Raw genomic sequence first — 20,339 nt, forward strand, 5'->3', positions numbered from 1 at the left:
TACCACATTCCCTGTAAAGCCTTCCTCATTCCTCACAGCACTGTCCTGAGGATTAAATGGGGGCAGGGAGTAGAAGAATAAAAACTAACTTTTAACAAGATCTTACCATAGACTAGGCATTTTGATAAATGCTCAACATGCATTGTCCTTTTAGTTCATAACGCTGAGACAGATATGATTATGCATATTTTACAGATGGGGAAACTGAGGTTCAGAAAAGGTAAGTCATTTGCTCAAATTTACATACACAGTTCATAATGGGGTGGTACCAAGATTTAAATCCACGTATGTCTGACTCCACAAACCACAGTCCTAACTCCTTAAATTATGCCGTCTTGCTACATATGAAACATTCACTTATGGCAGATACTATCATTAGCTTTGTATGAGTCTATCCTTTGAATTTTGAATGTTCTCTCTCGTCTATCAGTTTCTACAGGACTTTTCAGTTCGCTAAGGCTTTTGCGCACGAGACTTTCTTTAACTCTTCCTCCAAACCCCCTCAGGTTGCTGTTATTGTTCCTCCCATTTTCCAAACGAAGTAGTTGGGTGGGCGCTCAGAGACTGTGTGCCGAGGGCTTCAAGTCAGCGGGATTGGACCATTTATTTCAAGTGGAGCTGCCACTAGGACTTGAATGCTGGTCTCCTAGCTCCAAAACGCAGCCTTTCTTTAGCATGGCTCCTCTCCCGGTGCCCAGCCTTTTCCGAATCTGAGATCTTCATCATCAGAACGAACGTGAGGTCTTCCGCACTCCGTCTTCGGGGCTTTTACCTAAAGCGCTTGTTTATCTGGGCGCAGACTTAGGTTCGCTGTTTACATGGGCGCCCAGCACGGGGCCTCGTGCACAACTGATGTCAAATGAAACGGAATGAAAGCTACCGACGTTAGCGGTCCGTCTCGTCTACTGCACACTACCGACCGAGCAGCGATTCCGCATACAGTAGGCGCTCCACATCGTGAAGATGTCAGTTCCCCCACTTCTCTGGGAACGTTAAGGCTGGCGAGGGAGGGAACAGGCACGCAACTCCTCAGGGTCCTCAGGTGCTTCAACTGCATGACGAACACCTGCCTCTCTGATGCCACCAGTCAGCGACAACTCCCGTCGTTACCTGGACAACCCGCCACGCAGCCGCAGCGACTGCCCCTGACGCAGAGGCGACTAGAGCGCGACACACCACGTAGCTCGCCGTGAAGCAAACAGAACGTACGCAGGCGCAGTGAGGTCTAGGGCGGGACCCCGAGAGGACGCGAATCCTCTCTTCAACCAATCCTGTCGTTGCTTGCAAACTCCAGCTCAAGCCACGCCCACAAGCCCTCCGGAAACTCGAGGTCCTACGTAATGGCGGTATTTCTCGCACCGGAATTGTGAGTAAAGTGTGGCTGAATATTTCTTTTAATCCTTACCACGCTGGAGGAAGGCAGGGCGGTTGCTTTCATACGTTTTGCAGCGGCCCGGATTGAACCCAAATAGGCTATATGATTTGCACGGGGTATCGCAAGGCTAATAATGATAGCTAACTGAATACTCAGGCGGGGCTCCTGGAGGTGGCAGGAGTTGTTGGGGGGGGGGGGTGTCCAGGACTGCGCAGAACGCACGGGTGGCAGCAGCTCTCCCGGGCTCCCCACGGCCCACAGCAGCCCCGGATCCGCCCGTTCTCTCCACGCCTTCCCCGCCCCCGCATCACCCGGGCGTCCCCAGTGCGCCGCTCTGCCCGGCCCACACCCACCTCCGCCGGTCCTCGCGGTCAGTCAGGCCTCGGGGGGCTGCTCGGTGCCCAGAGGGCGGCCCATCGCCCGGCTGCGTGGCGCTGCACCTGCCCCATCCCGGCGCGGGCCCGGCGCGGCGGGCAGCGCGGGACCGAGCTGCGGGCAGAGGGCAGGTGGCGGCGTAGCGGGAGCGGGCCGCGCCTGCGGGTTCCCCAGAGCTCGGACGGGCCGCGTAGTCTGTCCCTGAGCCGGGGGCGGTGCCGGCGCGGCCTGGCCGCTGTCCGGAGTCCCGGTGCGGGAGGCAGTGCGGCTGCTCCGCCGGCCCCTGCAGCGGGATGTGACCGTCCCGGCTAGCTAGCCGCCGCCTTCTGCAGAGCTGGCCGCGCTCGCTCCGCCGCAGCCCGACCGGGACGTGCCGGCCCGCCCCGCCCCGCCCCGCCGGGGTTCTCGCCGCCTTCATCCCCCTCACCCCCCCGTCCTCCGACCCGGTCCTCCCGGGACTCCTGCCACGACCCTCCCATTGGCGGCCTCCCGGGTCCCTTTGCCTCTGATCCCGGCTCCGTCCGAGGAGCCCGCGGGGTGGGGGGGCGTAGGGAGAGGCGCAGGTGCGAGGGTCTCGGGCACCTGGGAGGGCCCCTCCCTCCCCGGGTGGAATTAGCCACGTTGGGAGGAGGAATCCCACTTCCCCTGCGGGAGGGGACAGAGTGGCGAGATAATTGTTCTAAAATCTCCTACTTGTAGACTGCGTCAGCTTTTAAATCTCTTCCCCATTCAGAATCTGATACTGATTCTCTTCGTTCTCATTCATTCTTTCATTTATTAAACAAATATTTATTGAGCGTCAGCTAAGTGTCTGGGCGTGGGAAGAGCAGGAGGACAGCGGTTAAGACAGCAGGCTGGGTTTATAGGGGTGGAAGTCTAAAGAGTCGCAACCTATGGTTTTTAGCTCTTCTTCCTGCCTGGTGTGGAGAAATTGATCGTCTAAGTGTCAGGTTTCCTAAAATCAGAGCGTCCAGAACCTCATAGGGCTGTTGGCAGGATCCAGTGAGATAATGTTGGGGAATGTCTCTATAAATCTTATGACACTGTGTGAGCGAGGGATTAGCATTAATTTGCACCAGTCTGTTAGTTACTTCATTCGTTTAACAAACAGAAATCCTTAAACTATTTCATGAGATCTGGAGTAACAACCTGGGTGTGAGTCCCCTTTCTGTCAACTGTGTGATCTTCAGCAATGGACCTAACTTCTCTGAGCCTCTGCTTTACCATCTGCAAAACGAGGGTGTCAAATGGTCTCCTTAGTGTGAATGTACCCAGTGAGATACTGTATGTGAAAAGTGCGTTGTTCAGTGTAAATAAATGTTGGCTCATGTTGTATTTAGGGCAGATACTTTGGTTTCTAATTCTCATTGCAGCATTTCTATTTCTGTGGCACTTTTTTCCTGTAATATTCAGTTCAGCGTGTGTCCCCCTGGGGCTCCAAAGCTTCTGTTACCTTCCTTCTGAGATGAAAGAGTGAAGTGGAGCAAGAGGGGCCCGGAGGACTGTGTGTTCTGGACACGTGATCAAGCCATGGCTCAGGTCCTGTGACCTCTGCTGTGCCTGAGGACCCTGATCTCTGGCCTCCTGTTGCATCCTGGTCCCGGAGCACTCTGCTCAGGGATTCTCCTTGTCCTGGGCCTGGGTATTACCCTGCACTTCTGAGCTCCAGGCCCTCCAGAGAAGAGGTCATTGTGTCCAAAGGTTAAGAGTAATGAACCTTTCCCCCTTCATGGGGGCAAAGCAGAGGCTGGGCAGTCTGCATGCATGCAAAGAGGGACCCCTGGAGCTTCCCTGGGGTGCCCAGAGGGCTGGGGGCCCACTGATGAGGAAAGGGTGCGGGGAGAGATACTCAGAGGGGGTGGTGCTCAGAGAGGCCAGGGTACCTGGGTTAATCATCACTGTGGCTCACATAAGGCCCCACCAGCTGGAAGCAGACTTAGCGTGACAGAAGGGTTTGTGAGGCTGAAGACACAGGCACCACAGGGTGTCCACAGCGTGCGACCATGCCGGGCACAAAACGGTTTCAACACGTGATTGATACCCCAGAGCCTGGCAAGTAGGAGGTGAGACCCCCCCCTTCTCCATGTTGGTCTTCTGCACTGATTCCTAGAATCATTTCTCATCTGGACTTCCCTCCACCCTGGGTTTCTGTTTTCCCTCTCCTCCTTCCCATCATTTTCCTGACCTTCCCCATTGGGCCCGGAGTACCAAGTTCAGGCTAAATCCTTGGATGGTGTGTGTGTGTGTGTGTGTGTGTGTGTGTGTGTTGGTGTCCCCAAACCTTGTGCCCGCTGCCACTCCCACCTCCAAATCAAGAGGCATGAGTGAGGCCTGGGCTTCCTGTCTGTATCCTTGTGCCCCCTTCCCTCTAGTTGTCTGGGTATGAGGCAGCCCTGCCAATCACAGAGAAGTCAAACCCACTGACCCAGGACCTCGACAAAGCAGATGCCGAGCAAATGGTTCGATTGCTGGGACAAGGTGATGCTGAGATCTTCCAGGAGGAGGTCAATTCATGCCCACAGACCAGGTAACCCAGACCCTTCCCCTGGACACTGAAAATAAAGATGCCAACTCCATGCCAATGGTCTTTAGTGTTTGAGACCTGAGAGCCCCTCCACCACACCATTCATTCCTCCCCCTCCCCCAAATGCACTGTCCTTTTCTTGGCGTCTGATTCCCACCTGTTCCCTACAGAGACTGTATAGTGAATCAGTTCTGACCACCATGGTCCAAGTGGCTGGCAAAGTGGCTGGTGGTGCTGAGTGGAGGGAGCAGCTCTGGCAGGATGGCGTTTCTCATGTCAGTGAGTACCCTGATCCCCGATCTTCCTTCCTCTGCCTTCTCGGGGTAACCCTCAGGACCATAAAGCTCATCATAGCTAAGCTCCTAGGTGGCCCTCTTGAGGCCTGGCTCCCTCTCTTCTCAAAGTTAGATCTCACCATGGAACCCCCGTATCTTCGGAACCCACCTGGGCCCCACTCTGTCTATTGCACGTGTCTCTACATCCCATGCACCCCAAAGCCGTCATCTGCAAGTAGCTTTCAAAGTGCCAAATTCCAAGCAGGACTGGCTTAAGCGCTGGCCTGAGGGAATCCTCATACTAGTTGTCAAAATCCAAGGTAACCACTCCCTTCACTTGCATCACTACCTCATGTCCTTCCCCCCGACAGGTCTCCTTCAACCAGCTGATGAAAGGTTCAGGACAGAAACCTCTTTACACCTACCTCATTGCAGGCGGTGATAGGTAAGCCAAGTTGGCCCATGAACATTTTCTTTGGCCTGGATAGTGTTTTCTAGAAATAGAATTTTAAGGCTTTCAGGTGGAGATTGTGCCCAGTTTGCTTTTCTCCCCATCATTTTTTATTGCCTTATCCTTGGCCCACTTCACATATTCATGTCACCTGACTGGCCCTTGTAGGAATTGGAGTTTTTTAGCCCTAGAAAGCGTCTATCATGGTGTTTAGCAAATAGTTCAGTCAATGATATCTTTCAGTGTTCAGTCAATGATATCTTTCCCATCATTCCCTTCTCTTAAAGCATTCCCTTTTCTTCCCTAGTATACCGTAATCTTCTGCTTTCAAACCAGTGCCACTGACTTTGAGTCTGTCCTCTTAGGTCTGTGTTGGCATCTAGGGAGGGGACAGAAGATAGTGCCCTACACGGGATTGAAGAACTGAAGAAGGTCTGTGTTTTCCCCTCATAGTCAACCAGACATCTCTGTCTGTTCCTTCTCACGAGGACACAAAAGTCCCCATTCAGCCAAAGCCCGTTCTCTTCGCCAGTCCTGACCCTGACATCTCCATGCAATAGGTTTATATCCTAGAATCCTCCCGGTGGCACTGTCTCACCCACCCTCCTCTCCTAGGTGGCCGCTGGGAAGAAGAGGGTGATTGTCATTGGCATTTCGGTGGGACTCTCTGAAGACAGCCTGGGGGGATCCATTCCACAGGGAGGAAGGGGGTGGGGGTAGAATAGCATGGAAAATAGATTGACGAAGTGGGTACTAGGAAACAGAAAGGGTTCGCACAAGGAATTTTGATTTTACTTTCACTAATTGAGACCCGGCTGCATGAATGTGGAATGACAGGGAAAGGATCCTATTCCAGAATACCTGTGTATCAGTCCATTCAACAACCAAGGTAGATGGACTAGTCCCAGGGTCAGCAAACCACACTGGCCAATCATGCCACTGCCTGTTTTTGTAAATAAAGTTTTATTGAAGGGCGCCTGGGTGACTCAGTGGGTTAAAGCCTCTGTCTTCGGCTCGGGTCATGATCTCAGGGTCCTGGGATCGAGCCCCGCATCTGGCTCTCTGCTCGGCAGGGAGCCTGCTTCCTCCTCTCTCTCTGCCTGCCTCTCTGCCTATTTGTGATCTCTGTCTGTCAAATAAATAAAGAAAATCTTTAAAAAAATAAAAAAATAAAAAAACAAAGTTTTATTGAGTCACAGACATTTGTGTTTACATAAGATCTGTGACCACTTCATGCTACAACGATAGGGTTGAGTATTGCACAAAGTTCATAGGGGCCCTGGAGCCTAAAATATTTACTCTCTTGCTCTTTACAGAAGAAGCTGACCCTTGGACCAGCCCTTTGCTACTTAAGCATGGTCCTTGCTTAGCAACATCAATATCTCCTAGGATTTGCTAGTAATGCAGAATCTCGCCTCCCACGAAGACCTACTGAGTCTGAATCTGCATTTTAACAAGATTCCAAGCACTGGATTTGGTGACTCCAATTTTCTCTCACCACTGCAGTATAGTGATTCTAACAATTCACTAAGCAGAAACAGGTCCAGCAATGCTAGATGCGGAAGGAGGCCCACAAGGAGGGCAGGACACCGACCTTAAGGAGCATACAATTTAGTTCAGTAGTTTTTCAACTTTACCATGCAGAGGATTTCCTTGGGGGAACTTGTTAACAAAACAGGCCTGGGGCTGTCCCATCCCAAGGCAGATCCAGTAGATCTTACCTGGGCCTGGGACTGTGCATTTCTAACAAGCACTCAGGGGGATTCTGATGCTCCTGGGCCTCAGGAAACACTGGAGTAAACCCTCCCCTCTTATCATGCCCTTTTTCTCCCCCTACCGTCAGGCTCCCTTTGTGGCAGGCCAGATGGACTACTGCATGGACATCCCAGCCACCTTCTTGCCAGTCCTGGTTGGTTTCAACCCCGTGAACATGGCCAGGTGAGTCCACTGTAATGAAAGGCAGTGACTGGCCAGGCCCCTGGGGGAGGCTGAGAGGAAACCCATCAAAATCTACAGTACAGCCACAAGGAGGAGGGCATGGTGGCTATGGTCTTATTCACCGCATCTCAGAACATTAGAGTAAATCCTGTCTCTGAGCTTACGAGGTTTTTGTTCTCGGTGGGTTTTTGTTTTGTTTTTTTGGTCCACTGGTTGATGTAGTCTCTTGTTTCAGAAAGGATTGAAGGCAGCTTGCAAAGGGCACATAAAATACCAGAAAGCAGACATTCAAAACAGGGAGTGACGAGACAAGGAAAAAAAGGGCCAGAAGATAGAATAGGGTCGGGAAGATGCATACCCCAAAGATTAAGCATCTTTTCAAAGGAGCCGTGGGTGCTGAGTGGCCTCTGATTCCCCTTTGCCCAGCTCCCTTATTGTAGCAACCATTCTCCTTTGTCATCCTAGGCTCTCCTTGCGTCCCCCTCTGGCTACTCAAACCCCCACCTTGTCCCCCTTTCCTGAGAACTCTGTGCCACCCAATCACCTCCAGCTTATTCTCTATGTAGATGGCCGCTTTGATCCCAGAGGTCAGCATGTGAAACCGATAGTGCTCAGGTGTGGTTCCCTGGATGTTCAGCCTCAGGAGTGTTAAAGCAAGAAGAGAGTAGATTCATAGGCCCTTGTGCGAGAGCTCTGATGTTGTTGCTTTGGGTTGAGTCCCTGAAATACCTTATTTTTTGAGACCATCCCTGGAGATGCTGGTGCCCAGCCAGGTGCGGGGAGCTCTGCTGACTTAACCATTGGAGTGGGCCTCTCGATGAAGCTGAAGGCTTCCTGTCGCTGGAATGTTCCAGGGAAAGCTTGTCGATTCCTCAAGAGCAGCTCTGCACATGCAGTGGTGGTCCTGGGGGGAGGGGCAGCCGGGTGCTTTCTGAGGTCCTTTTCTCAACTCCCAGATTCCAGGCTTGTAGCGTAATTCATGTGAAGATATAAATGAGTCTGAGATACTTTTAACCCTGCTCCTTTTGATGGAGGACTCTCCTTCACCCAAAATGTCTGTGCTGCAGTGGATGCTAATTTCAGGTCCTGTGACTAAGTGAAATGACGGATGTCAAACAATGTGGGCGTGGAGATCTCCCAGTTGTTCCTTACATCAGTGGCTCCCAAACTTGGCCGATCTTCAGAGTCGTCTGGGAAGCATTTTAAAAATACAGATTTTTGGGCTCCACTCCAGAACTCCTGAAACTGACTCTCAGGGTGGGCGTGGTATCCAGAAATGGGTAGTTTTAAAAAAAACAAAGAACAAAAAAAACTACCAACCCCAACTCCCCAGGTGATGTTGATGACTAGCCAAGTTTGAGGATCTCAGTGTTAAACCGCACAACGAACCCTGGCTCCGGGCTCTGCTTAGGTCTCTAGGGACTTTCCGAAGTAGATTGAGGACAAATGACAGGAACCCTTTTACAAAATGGGCATGCAATATGTGAAATTTGCTTGCCCTCGAGGAAATACAAATGAAAAAATACAAAAGTAGTTAAAGAAGGGGTAGACATTTTGGAGGGATGGGATGATGAGGGGAGGTTAGGGAGGCCTTATACAGAGATAACTCTCTGAGCTCCTGCCACAGTGGGTCATTGGCCAGGTATCCCCTAGCAGAGTTGACCAGTAGAGGTCAACTACAGAAGATCCCCGTTCTTTGAGATTCCATGGTTGCTCCTAAGCAGGTAACAAGCCTGATGTTCTCTTGTCCCCTTAGCACATTGTGTTTGGTTAAGCATCTTTTCACATGCTTAAAGGTCTTTAGTAAATCTTTTTCTTTGTGAACTGTGTGTTCATGTAAATACATGAAATATACTCATTTTCTAATGGTACTGGGGTCTGTATGCCCCCTTGATTTTTAGTACTTTATTTCTATTTAAAGATATATTTATTTGAGAGACAGAGAGTGAGAGAGCACAAGCAGGGGGAGCAACATGCAGAGGGAGAGAGAGAGAAGCAGGCTCCCCGCTAAGCCGTGACCTCGATGCTTACCTTGATCATGACCTGAGCCGAAGGCAGAGGCTTAACTGACTGAGCCCCTGATTTTTAGTACTTTATAAATCAGGGGCATTCGTTCGTTCTTTCTGATATGCATTGTAAATATTTCATTTGGGTTTTAACCACGCAAATGTCTTTGTTTTAATTCTACTGGGGTAGAACTTATTAATCCATTTTTTGTTGAATCTGGACCGTGAGGCACAAAAAGCTCTCTGCTACCCCCAGGTTGTAAAAGGACTCCACCCGTGTTTTCTTCTAGTACATGTTTCTTCTAGTAAAAATGGTTTCTTTTTTCCTTTCCTTCTTTTTTTTTTTTTAAACACTTAGACCTGCAATTCATTAGTTTATTCTTGTCTATGGGTTAATGTATGAACCCAATTTAATTTTTTTCTATGTGAGTATCTGATTGCCTCTCTCCATATATATATAATTTATTTGAGAGAGAGAGAGAGCGAGCGAGAGAGACGGAGCTGGGGGAGGGGCAGAAGCAGGCTCCCCATTGAGCAGGGAGCCCTATGGGGAGCTCCATCCCTGGACCCCGAGATCACGACCTGAGCTGAAGGCAGACGTTAACCAACTGAGCCCCTCAAATGCCCCATCTCAATACATTTTTAAAATTCATCTTTTCCTGAGTGATTTTTTTTTTAAAGATTTTGTTTATTTATTTGACAGAGAGAGATTAGAAGCAGGCAGAGAGGCAGAGAGAGAGAAAGAGGAGGAAGCAGGCTCCCTACTGAGCAGAGAGCCCGATGTGGGACTCGATCCCAGGACCCTGAGATCATGACCTGAGCCGAAGGCAGAGGCTTAACCCACTGAGCCACCCAGGCGCCCCTTCCTGAGTGATTTGAAATGCAACCTCTATCAGATACTTAGTTCCCATGTGCACTGGTTTATTTCTGGACTTTCTGTTCTGTTCTACCAGTCTGTCTATTGATGTGATGATGCCATTCAGTTTAAATATAGAGGCTTATTGTGGGCTTAATATTTGAAAGGTTAATGCTTCTCTCATTCTTCTTTTTAAGGATTTTTCTAGGTACAGTTGCTGCCTTTTTTCTACATGGACTTTAAAATGAATGTGTCTGGATTCAGATTATGTGCACTTTAAAATATTTTTGTGTTAATGATAGTTCATGGTACAAATGGTTATTTGATGGTCAGTGACATAAATGATATAACCCAGATTTGACTGATCTCTTTCCCACAGGGCAGTCTGTGTACTGCATACTAGTTAGCTTTATTCTGATTGGTCAGAGTTCTGCAGCACTCTTTTTTTTTTCCCCCCAAATGAGCCACAATATCTTTTTCTTTCTTTCTTTTTTTTTTTTCCACTTTTTATCTAAATTCCTGTTAGTTAACATACAGTGTAATGTTAGTTTCAGGTGTATAGTATCATGATTCAACACTTCCATACAACCCCTGGTGCTCATCACAAGGGCACTCCTTAATCCCCATCACCTGCTTAACCCTCCCACCCCCACCCCTGCCCCCACCTACCTCCCCTCTGGTAACCATTGTTCTCTGTAGCTAACAGTCTGTTTCCTGGTTTCTCTCTCTCTCTTTTTCCCCTTTGTTTGTTTTGTTTCTTAAATTCCACACACGAGTGAAATCCTATGGTGTTCATCTTTCTCAGACTGACTTAGTTCACTTATCCTCATAGTCTCCAGCTCCATCCACATCCTTGCAAATGTTCCTATTCAGTCTTCATGTCCTTGTCAATCACTTGTTAAGTATTTTCACTATACCCTCTGCAAGGGGTGTGTGTGACCTGCTCCTTCTAGAAGGCCAGAATAAGGAGGCAGAGGTAGTGGTAGCTTGTTCCCTAGCCTGGCAAGGACCCAGTCACTAATCCCCTCGATTCGTTTTCTGGACTCTTGTTACAGTTAGATGCAAAGTGCAGTAATAGAAGGTTATATAAGGGCAAGAGATGAGGGCCAAGGACAGGTGGTCTTTCACTCACAGTACCGTGTGTTTGCACAGTGTTTTAGTATTCAGTGTGCTTTCATTTACACTATCTTAATCCCCCAAGGAGATGATGGTGGCCAAGTAGGGAATGCCTTCATCACAGACCAGAAGACCTGGATTTAGGTCCTAATTCTTCATGTCACTATCATATAAACTTATTCAAGTGGCTTCTTTTTTTCTTTTTTTTAAAGATTTTACTTATTTGTTTGAGAGAGAGAGAGACATAGCGAGAGAGGGAACACAAACGGGAGTGGGAGAGGGAGAAGCAGGCTTCCCACGGAGCAGGGAGCCGGATGCAGGGCTTGATCCCAGGACTCTGGGATCATGACCTGAGCTGAAATGGAGGCAGACGCTTAACAAATCAGCCACCCAGGCGCCCGAAGGCAGACTATAATCTAATAAATAATACCTGATAAGAACTTTATATTCCCAGTAGATACACTTTATTCGAATGTCTGTATAAATAGGACTTGATGTTGAACAGGAAAAGGTTTTTCCAAAGGGTTAAAATTTATCCAACAACAGAACTTGGTCCTTCCCTTCAGTTCTTCTCCGAACTTGGTCGCCCCACACATCGCTGTCAGAGGTCCACCCTCGCTAATCATTTCCATCACACGCAAAGTCTAAAAGTCTTCCGGTGGCCCTTTCCATTTCTCTGGAAATCTCTTTAACTGCTTTCGGTTGCGACAGAAGTGTAAGGTTTTCATCCGCTCACACTCTACTGGAGCCCGAAACACATCCCTACATTCTCTTGTTTAAATGGAGGCTGCTTGTCCCGCATGTACAAATGGAGAACTGAACAGTAACTCACAAAAAACGTATCATCTCCATATGCGGTAACTGTAACTTTGCTTTACAGTTTTTTCATTAAAGAATTAATTTTATTATCTTTCCACAAAGAAGTGATAAAGACACCTGTAAAAACTTTGAGAAGGCACTTTAAAATCCCGAGATGAAAAATTCTAAAGTATAAATCATGATATGTCATCTATGATTTACAAAGAAGTATAAAATAAATTCTACAAGTCGGAATTTAGAATTTCTGAATGAGTTTGACAGGAATTTACTGAAAGGAATCAGAACGACAGGACTTAAGACTTTCTATTTTAACCGTAGTTGAGTTTTTAAAAAGCTCCCCAGTTGTCGGCAGGCGCGGCCCACACCTCCCTTGCTGCCCCGCTCCGGGTGAGGTTAAACGAGGGACAGGTTCATGCGTGGACGTGCTGGGCTCTTCATGCAACTGACTCAAGTGGTCACCTTTTATATTTTCCCCTTATGTTTTAAAGAAAAGTAAATATACATATGGCAAGAAATGTAAATGGTACAGGAAGTCCTAAAATAATAGGTAAATATCTTTTTTTCCATAGCCTAGAAAGTCTGAGGTCTTCAAAATCATTCAGCAGTCATGTGAATCATTTGCAAATTGAAGCGAACTTGGAGTCTCATTGTCTAAAAAGAATTCTCAGTCCTTTGGAATGCTGTTGATTTTCTCATCTATTACCTCTGTTCCAGAGGAAAGCCATGCAGTCTTGTCCTTCTTAAAAGAACCAGTTACAAAAGCGACATGCGCTCTGCTCAGGGACAGCAAGTAGACACCTCCTTGCCCTCCGCGGATCTGTTCCTGGCTCCGGACAGAGGCCCTGGTGTCATCCCTGAAAGTCAGGTATCACATTTACTACCAAGGCATTTTCAACAGCCAAACTTCTCTTAATCGAAATGAATCACCTGGTCCTTGTAAAACAGAGGCTGAATTCTAACAGACCCGTGTTGCCTGGACATTAAATAGATAAATATTTTTATTTAACATTGTACAAAAGGGCAGGAGCCATAGAATCCCAAGCATTCAAGCTAAAACCAAGTCAAACCTTTCCTAGAAACAAAGGGAAGGTGAGACAGCAAGGGACCACGGATGGCAGTTCCTCCAGAGAAATTCCCATCCCCATGATGAGAGGCTGGGAGGGGGCTTCTTCCCCAGAGGCCGCTCTCTCTGCAGTGGGCAAGCAAGGCTTACAGAGATGGGGCAGGGGCTCAGCCAAGCCCTTCCTGAATGCCTCGGATCCTTCTGGCCAGCTGCACGTCCTTCGGGAAGAGAGTGACCCGGCCGGCGTGTAAGGACAGGAGATAGGCGTCCTCAAAGAGATGAACTAGAAACGCTTCTGCGGCCTGGGGGCAGAGAGAAACGGGGTGCGACGGGGCGTGGGCTGCTTCGTTCTCGGAGCCCCACCGCCCTTGGTCTCTGAGGGCTCCCAGTGCTGTCTGAAAGGCTGTCCACAGAACGAGGGTGGGCCGTGCCTGGGAATTCTGCTATCACCACAGAAAGATCTGGCCTCCAAACCCCGGGTGTTCCTTGATGGTATCTTTAAGGAGGCAAGAGTCAGCGTGTGGCACATCTCAGTCAGCCCCGTGGAATTCCAGAATGCCTTTCTCCTGTCCCCACCAAACTGAACCCACTTCTTACCTCTTGTAGGGCCAACAGGGCCTGGGCTTGCCAAGAGAAGTCCACCCCTCGAGTGAATTTAACGCATATCTCTCTTGCCTGTGAAGCGGGGGGGGGGGGGGGATGGGGAGCAAGGGAGAAGGGGAATGGGGAGGAGTAGACAGTAAAAGAGAGATTCAAGGGGAAGATTCTCTCCATGAGTTTCTGTGAATCTTCTCTTCTGTGATACCTTTGTGGCCCTTAATCTTAGGACCTAACTAGCAGCCGGTGTCAACTCCTAGGAGCTGTGGAATTGGGATGTCTCCTGCTGGTGGTGGGGAGAGGAGGAGGGAATCTCCCAGGGTAGGAAGAGGGGTCAAGCGTGGATGGATGAAGGAGTCCCCATTTCTATAACCAAAGAGCACAGTTTCAGAGGTGGTGGGGGTTAGAACTTAATTCCATAAAGAACCGGAAGGCACCCTTGGCGTGCTCATGTTTTCCAAAGATGAAGAGTTCTCTGCCAGGTTAGAGAAGAGGTTCCCTTAGCCATTCAGGCAAGAGATGACAGGGTCCCCGCTACCGGGGAGAGTTAAAGAAAGGAGGCAGCACGGGGGTTGGCAGAGCTCACCAGGCGGCCAAAGGGGCTCTTCCTTATCAGCAGGCCTGTGCTCTTCTGAAGTGTTCGGATTTCTTTCAAAATCCGGGATCTCCGGGGACCACGCTGACGGGAGGAAGCGCCTGAGGAGAAGAGTTGGGTCGGCAAGTGGAGTGTCAGTAGCTGAGCCTCTCAGCGTGGCTGACACAGGCCAACTGTCAGATGGCCAGTCTATCATTCGCTCCACGGAAGCAGGGATTTCTGTCTATCATTTACTATGATTATCTTCAGCAACTGGAGAACAGTGGATAGAGACTACATAAATATTTGCTAAATGAATGAGCGGTCCTCTGAGGATCCATCCTCAGTAATGATCCTTTGAGGGTATTATCTTAAATGCCAACTCTTCCACGAAGCCTTTCCTGATTCCCAGTCACTTCCAAACTGATAGGTCACCTTCCTCCTCTGAGCCCTGCAGTACTTCGGGCCTCTTTACCTTTTCCCATCTAGATTAGAAACTCAGTTATTTTATTTTATTTTATTTTTGAGCTGGAAGGAATCTGAGAGGTTCTCTAGCACAATTCCCTGTCTCCGTTATCCTGAGACCCAAATAAGTGAAGACAATTGGCCAGAGCTTATTTGTGGCCAAGGAGGGACCTTGGACGTGGCATAACTCAGTGCCTATGTTGGGCCACTGGGCTATGGAGCCAGAGCTTTTGGCTCAAAGACCAGTTCCAACAACAAAAAAGAAAAAAAAATCTTAAAAATATTCCCAAAAGTAGAGGTCAAAAAAGTGAAATTCTGATTTGAAATTAAAAACACAAAAATAAAAAATAAAAACAAAAACAACCCACAAAAAAACAAAAACAAAACTTCGGACTATTGTGTTGAAGAAGAAACTTAATTGACATTAGACTATTTAGAAGTGAATCAAAAGTCTACATCTCAAAAATTATGAGATACAGCTAAATAGTACTAGAGGAAAATATGCAGGTTCAAGATCGATTCTCCATTAAAAAAACAAAAGCTTGAAAAGGCAGCTGAGCTCAGTATTCTTCACCTCAAGTGTTAGGAAGAGAAGTACTAAAATAAACCAAAAGAAGATAACCAAATATTCAAGATAATAAAATGATGAAAAAGAGAAAAACAAAAAAACAGTATGATTGTTAGATAAATAAAATCAAGGACCAACAAAAAAACACTAAACCACTTATAAGCTGAACAAAGAATAAAAAGAAAAACCTCCATGAAAACTAACATTTTTTTAAAAATAAGTTTTTTTCTTTATTTATTTGACAGAGAGAGAGAGACAGAGGGAGAGCACAAGCTGGGGGAGCGGCAGGCAGGGGGAGAGGAAGAAGCAGGCTCCCCACTGAGCAGGTAGCCCAACCTTGAGATCATGACCTGAGCCTGTGGCAGATGCCCAACTGTCTGAGCCACGCTGGAATCCCCCAAACTAACATTTTGAAGGAGAAAATTAGCTCCTCCAGAAATGTTACTTAAGGTCCAGCCGAGGAAAGAGAAGCCACACCAAGTAGTAAATCCCTGGGAGGGATTTAATAGTTGACCTAATTACAAAGTGTTAGGAGAGCTGCACGAGCAAGTGGGGAAAGGGGACCCGAGAAACAGGGGGGCCTCACACTCAGGAGTCAGGCTACTGGTGTCTGCCGCCCCCCATTAGTGTTTGGCAATCCACACTCCCTTGGAGGCAACCTTTAATAGACAGATGCAGCCGTCGCAGAAAATGAATGAACACAACCAATCTTACCAATCAATGTGAGAAGGGCAACACCGTGTAAGGAAGGAAACAGACTCGACAAAATAACCAATACTGGAGGAATCTGAGTTAGCAAGAAAAAAAGAGATTTTGAGAGAAATATGGGTAATAACCTCAGAGGTGTAAGAGAAGACCTGACATCTGGGCCCTGGAACCAGGGGTTGTGAAAAGTAACCAACTCTGGGGAGAGATCATAGGAAAGAATGGGGGTTAAATATTTAATCGCTGGGTTTTGCAGTGTCAGGATACAGAGTTGGGATTTAATCCTAAAGTAACAGGAAGCTATGGGAGAGTTTTAAGGAAGACAGAGAGGTGGTCCACTTACATTTTATTTATTTATTTTTTAAAGATTTATTTATTAGGGCGCCTGGTGGCTCAGTCTGTTAAAAGTTGGACTTCGGCGCAGGATCAAGCCCCATGTTGGGCTCTGTGCTCAGCAGGGAGTCTGCTTCTCCCTCTCCCTCTGCCCCTCCCCCTCCTTTGCGCGCGCGCGCGCGCGCGCGCGCGCGCGCTCTCTCTCTCTCTCTGTGTCAAATAAATAAAATATTTTTTAAAAAGTCCTGGGGCTCCTGGGTGGCTCAGTGGGTTAAAGCCTCTGCCTTCGGCTCAGGTCATGATCCCCGGGGTCCTGGGATCGAGCCCCGCATCGGGCTCTGCTCAGCAGGGAGCCTGCTTCCTCCTCTCTCTCTGCCTGCCTCTGCCTACTTGTGATCTCTGCCTGTCAAATAAATAAATAAAATCTTAAAAAAAAAAGTCCTTATTTGCAAACAATAACCTACTTAACCATTTCGATGGAAGCAACTGAACAATAGAATTAGCAAGAGAATTCAGTAAGTTGGCTGGTTGCAAAGGTTATTAAGGTTCAGAAAAGAAAATAACCCATAATACATTTTTTTTCACCCTGCTCTTAACCATGTAGCAGGAGACAAGTAAAACAGTTTTGTTGCCACAAGGAACAGTTCTTGCCCCGTGGGTCTCCCACCCACCAGACCACAGTGCAGAAACTGAGGACCACAGACCTGTCTTTCGTGGTCCCAAACCTCAGGAAGGCAACAAGGTGAGAGCACTCTACTGAAGGCCCAACAATGCCATTATACATTGCTCCCCCCCCCCCCATAAGGACACCTGGAAGCGCACCTTCTAAAAGCAGAATTGTTTGAAATTGTCACAAAAAGCGGCCAATAATTTTGCAACCTAAAAAAGCACAAACACTTAAAAATCCTGTCTGCTGGAGCAAGCTGTGTGACCTTGTTCAAGTTACCCAGCCTGTCGGCGCATCAGTTTTCTCATCTGTAAAATGGGCACAATGTAAAGTTGAGCTAATTCACGGAAGGAGTCGAACACAATGCCTGGTTAGTGGCAAGTGCTCAGTAAATGCGAGCAGTAGCAAGAATGAGTATTAGGAGCCAGGCCTCTTGGGCCATCCTTTCTCCTCCTGCTCGCTTTCCCCAGTCCCTTGTGGGGCCTGGAACTCGGGGCCAGGCCCGAGTAGGTACGACCCGCAGCAGGGCTTTGCCCGGACGCAGGGGAGCGCCAGCCGGAAGTCGGGAGATTCGGACCCTAGCTCCGCACGCGAGCTCGGTTTTCCGGTCTGTGCAATGGGCACGCGGATCCGGCTGTGACCACCTCACAGCCAGGCTGCAGGGAGGCCGGCTCGAGGGCAAGGGGCCGCGGCCGGTTACCTAAGGAGGGGGGCCGACGAGGGGGGCCGGCGGCCGGGCTCGCGGTGCGCCTCCTCGGGACTTCGGGCTTGCGGCTCCGGCGGCGCGGGCCCATGGCGGGCGCGGAGGGTGGCGGCCCGGCGGCTCCTTCTCTGCCTTCGGGGTCGGGGGACAGAGGCTGGCGTCCGGGAAGAAGCCCGGGAACGTCCTGGCTGCGTGCCCCGACCGGGTGAGTGTTCGGCAGCCCCCCGCGGGGCCTCGGTTCCAAGGGCCCGCACTGCCAACTCACTGGCGGCGTTTTTTAAAACCCGAATTCAGCGACTCCCAGTGGCTGGCTCTGGAACGCCTCTAGCGCAGAGCGACAGCAGGGAGGGCCAATGGGAGCACAGGCCGGAAGGCGAGCGGCGCGCGCCGAGTGAGGACGTAACGGATCGACGGTAGGAATCAGCCAATGGGAACCTGGAGAAATGAAAGAAGGCGGGAACTTCTGCTCTGCTTGTGCGGGTGCTTAGTTCTGACGAATCCGACCCTCGTCTTCGGGTTCTCTGTAGCTGGGAAAGAAAGCTTTATTCTGGAGATGTAGTTGCTGCGTTTGTAGAATGCGTACCTGAAGAGAAATAACTTTGTTCAAACATTTTGTGTTTGTCCTATCACCCTGAAGTGGTTTTTAAAGATGAGGAGACAGACCTAGAAGAGAAAGGGACAAGCCCATGTCGCCCCCGTGGCCTCCCCAGGAACACCCCACGAATATGGCTCAGAAGCCAGTTTCACTGCGTGAACGTTACTGATGACTGGGGTGGCGGGACAGCCAGGATCTGACGATGTCTTGGCTCACACTCCCGCACTAGGGGAAATGACTCCTTCCCTTCATGTTGGAGATATCACGCATTCCGGCCAACTGTACATCTCGGTAGTTAGAATAAAGATTTTATTTTCTACACTTTGTTTCCTTGTATTTTCTAAATGTTTTCCAGTTAACGTGTATCATAATCAGGGAAAACGTCATTACAAAATCAGTGATTTCACGCAACCCTTATTCCCTGGTGCAGCCAGAGTGGAAAATAGTATGTTGATTAACCAAAAAAATTAAATGTAGAATTACCATACGACCCAGCAATTCCACTCCTGGGTATACACTCAAAGGAATTAAAGGCAGGGACTTGAGCTGGTATTTGTACACTAATGCTCACATCGATGTTACTCACAATAGCCCAAAATGTCCAAACAGATGAATATATAAACAAAATGTAGTGCATACATACAATGAGATACTATTCAGCCTTAAAAAGAAAGTAAATTCTGACACGTTACAACGTGAATAAACCTTGAAGGCATTGGGGTAAGCACAATACAACAGACACAAGAGGAGAACTACTGTATGATTCCACTTACATTAGGTACATTACAGTGGTCAAATTCATAGATAGAAAGTAGGATGGTGGTTGTCAGGGGCTCAAGGGAAGGAGGGACAGAGAATTAGTGTTGAATGGGTACAGACTCTCAGTTTGGGAAGATAAAGTTCTGGGGATGGATAGTGGTTACCACTGCATAGCAAGGAGAATTCAATGCCACTGATAATCAAAATGGTGTTTTGTTGTGTGTATTTTGTGATTTTTAAGAAGAGTGGGGGAAAAGGGCAAAGGAAGGGAGAAAAAAGGGAAGCAACTATACTTGGGGACACTCCGTGTGTCCACCGTGATGGAGGATGGGGTGAGCAGTCTGGTCCAGGAGATCCATTCTTTGGTGGAGGCTTACGCAATGGAAGATCTGACAGCCAGGGGCTCTAAAATATAAGCCCACTCCTTGAATGGCTCTTGTATTTATTCACCATTTCTCTAGTTCAGACTGTAATCAATTAAATGTTGTTTTACTGGTCTCTGCCTTTAGTGATCTTTCCAAACAGCAATTTGGATCCTATCACTCCTTGCCTAAAACTCCCCCAGGGTACTCTAGGTCTACAGAGTTGTCAACTCATGCCACCGCAAAATCTAAAAGGTACAGCACCATGTGGGCGCCTGCCCACCTCTTTAACCTTGTCTCTGGCCACTTTTAGCATTGCATGCTTATTTCCAGGCATACCTGTCTACTTATCTGCGGTTCTTGAATACATCACTTACATGTTTCTGAGCTTTCCACAAGCCTCCGGCCAGGGAGACTCTTGCCCGTTCTTTAACACCCAGCTCTTGAGTGGAGCTCTCTGGGCATTCTAGGCTGAGTTAGCTGATCGCTCCTGTACGGCCTCCTTTGTATCTCATACAAAGGCCCCTTATGCACATCACACTGTGCTGGAATTCTTTCTTTACACATTTGTCTCCTGTTTTTCTTTCCTGGATCCATAGTCCTCGGAGCACATCCGTTTTCAGTACACTTGGCTGAATTCTGGGAGAGTAGTCCTCTACTGAAGGTTTTTTGATAAGCGTTCCTAGTAAAGATGGGTGATTTATAAACTCTATATCTAGGGGAAATTCCTTGCTGACCTTAAGTTTTGAAAGGATGTAGTCAACAAAAGGCCAAAGGGGCTTTTAACTAAGGCAAATGTGAAAGCATGAGGTTAATCTGTAAGTGGGTCAGGGAGGTATACGTATTCAGTAATGCGGGGAACCTCTTCTTTTTATAGGTTGCTAACGCCTTGAGAGGTAACATGACTTGTCCAAGGTCACCCAAAGTCGAAGCTGACTTCTGCTTCTTTCCTCTACACCAGGTGGCCCTTTGCTCCACTCCTCCTACTGTCCTCAGCGGGGGTCAGAGCTCTGACCTGAGTGCTGTTTTTTAAGCAGAGACCTTTGGACGAAGTAAAGGCAACTGGGACCACTTGGTCTGCTGCTAAATCTCTCTGCCTTGTGGGCAGATTCCTGGTGGAGGAGCCCGAGGGCTACCCCAGGTTCTGGACGGTGGTCCTGCAGACAGCCCCTGCCCTACCCCCCCTTACCCCCCCAAGACCTTTTTGCAAGGG

General features: G+C 48.6%; 3 protein-coding genes across 16 annotated transcripts in view; 1 reads left to right on the forward strand and 2 right to left on the reverse strand.

The window, feature by feature from the left end:
* Nucleotides 1–2,248, reverse strand: part of LOC308349023 (intraflagellar transport protein 172 homolog) — a 7,147-nt gene extending 4,899 nt beyond the window's left edge. For both annotated transcript variants that reach the window (XR_013967421.1, XM_080813565.1), the window contains exon 1: nucleotides 1,729–2,248. The gene's annotated coding sequence lies outside the window, so the exon portion shown is untranslated. The remainder of the gene's footprint in view (nucleotides 1–1,728) is intronic.
* On the forward strand, nucleotides 1,308–18,324 carry LOC308349022 (glucokinase regulatory protein-like). Of its 11 annotated transcripts, none has more exons than XM_080813560.1 (8): nucleotides 1,318–1,366; nucleotides 4,123–4,277; nucleotides 4,445–4,553; nucleotides 4,921–4,994; nucleotides 5,366–5,432; nucleotides 6,844–6,938; nucleotides 12,450–12,600; nucleotides 17,705–18,324. In XM_080813560.1, exons 3-8 carry the CDS (start codon nucleotides 4,536–4,538, stop codon nucleotides 17,825–17,827), a joined length of 528 nt encoding a protein of 175 aa, XP_080669686.1. In that variant the 5' UTR covers nucleotides 1,318–1,366; nucleotides 4,123–4,277; nucleotides 4,445–4,535; the 3' UTR covers nucleotides 17,828–18,324. The 11 variants fall into 11 exon arrangements, 6 of the variants coding, with proteins under 6 accessions (XP_080669688.1, XP_080669686.1, XP_080669690.1 ...); XM_080813559.1 differs by lacking the exon at nucleotides 1,318–1,366 and adding an exon at nucleotides 2,451–3,813; XM_080813562.1 differs by lacking the exon at nucleotides 12,450–12,600 and having other exon boundaries at nucleotides 1,308–1,366.
* On the reverse strand, nucleotides 11,362–17,741 carry CENPA (centromere protein A). Of its 3 annotated transcripts, XM_080813568.1 has the most exons (5): nucleotides 17,408–17,659; nucleotides 13,982–14,091; nucleotides 13,396–13,473; nucleotides 12,949–13,100; nucleotides 11,362–12,589 (listed from the first exon to the last, which is right to left on the reverse strand). In XM_080813568.1, exons 1-4 carry the CDS (start codon nucleotides 17,499–17,501, stop codon nucleotides 12,966–12,968), a joined length of 417 nt encoding a protein of 138 aa, XP_080669694.1. In that variant the 5' UTR covers nucleotides 17,502–17,659; the 3' UTR covers nucleotides 11,362–12,589; nucleotides 12,949–12,965. The 3 variants fall into 3 exon arrangements, with proteins under 3 accessions (XP_080669694.1, XP_080669693.1, XP_080669692.1); XM_080813567.1 differs by lacking the exon at nucleotides 11,362–12,589 and having other exon boundaries at nucleotides 12,707–13,100; nucleotides 17,408–17,741; XM_080813566.1 differs by lacking the exon at nucleotides 11,362–12,589 and having other exon boundaries at nucleotides 12,707–13,294; nucleotides 17,408–17,656.
* Nucleotides 18,325–20,339: the final 2,015 nt, after the last annotated feature.

Source organism: Martes martes (genome assembly GCF_963455335.1).
Source record: "Martes martes genome assembly, chromosome: 9".
NCBI lineage: Eukaryota > Metazoa > Chordata > Mammalia > Carnivora > Mustelidae > Martes > Martes martes.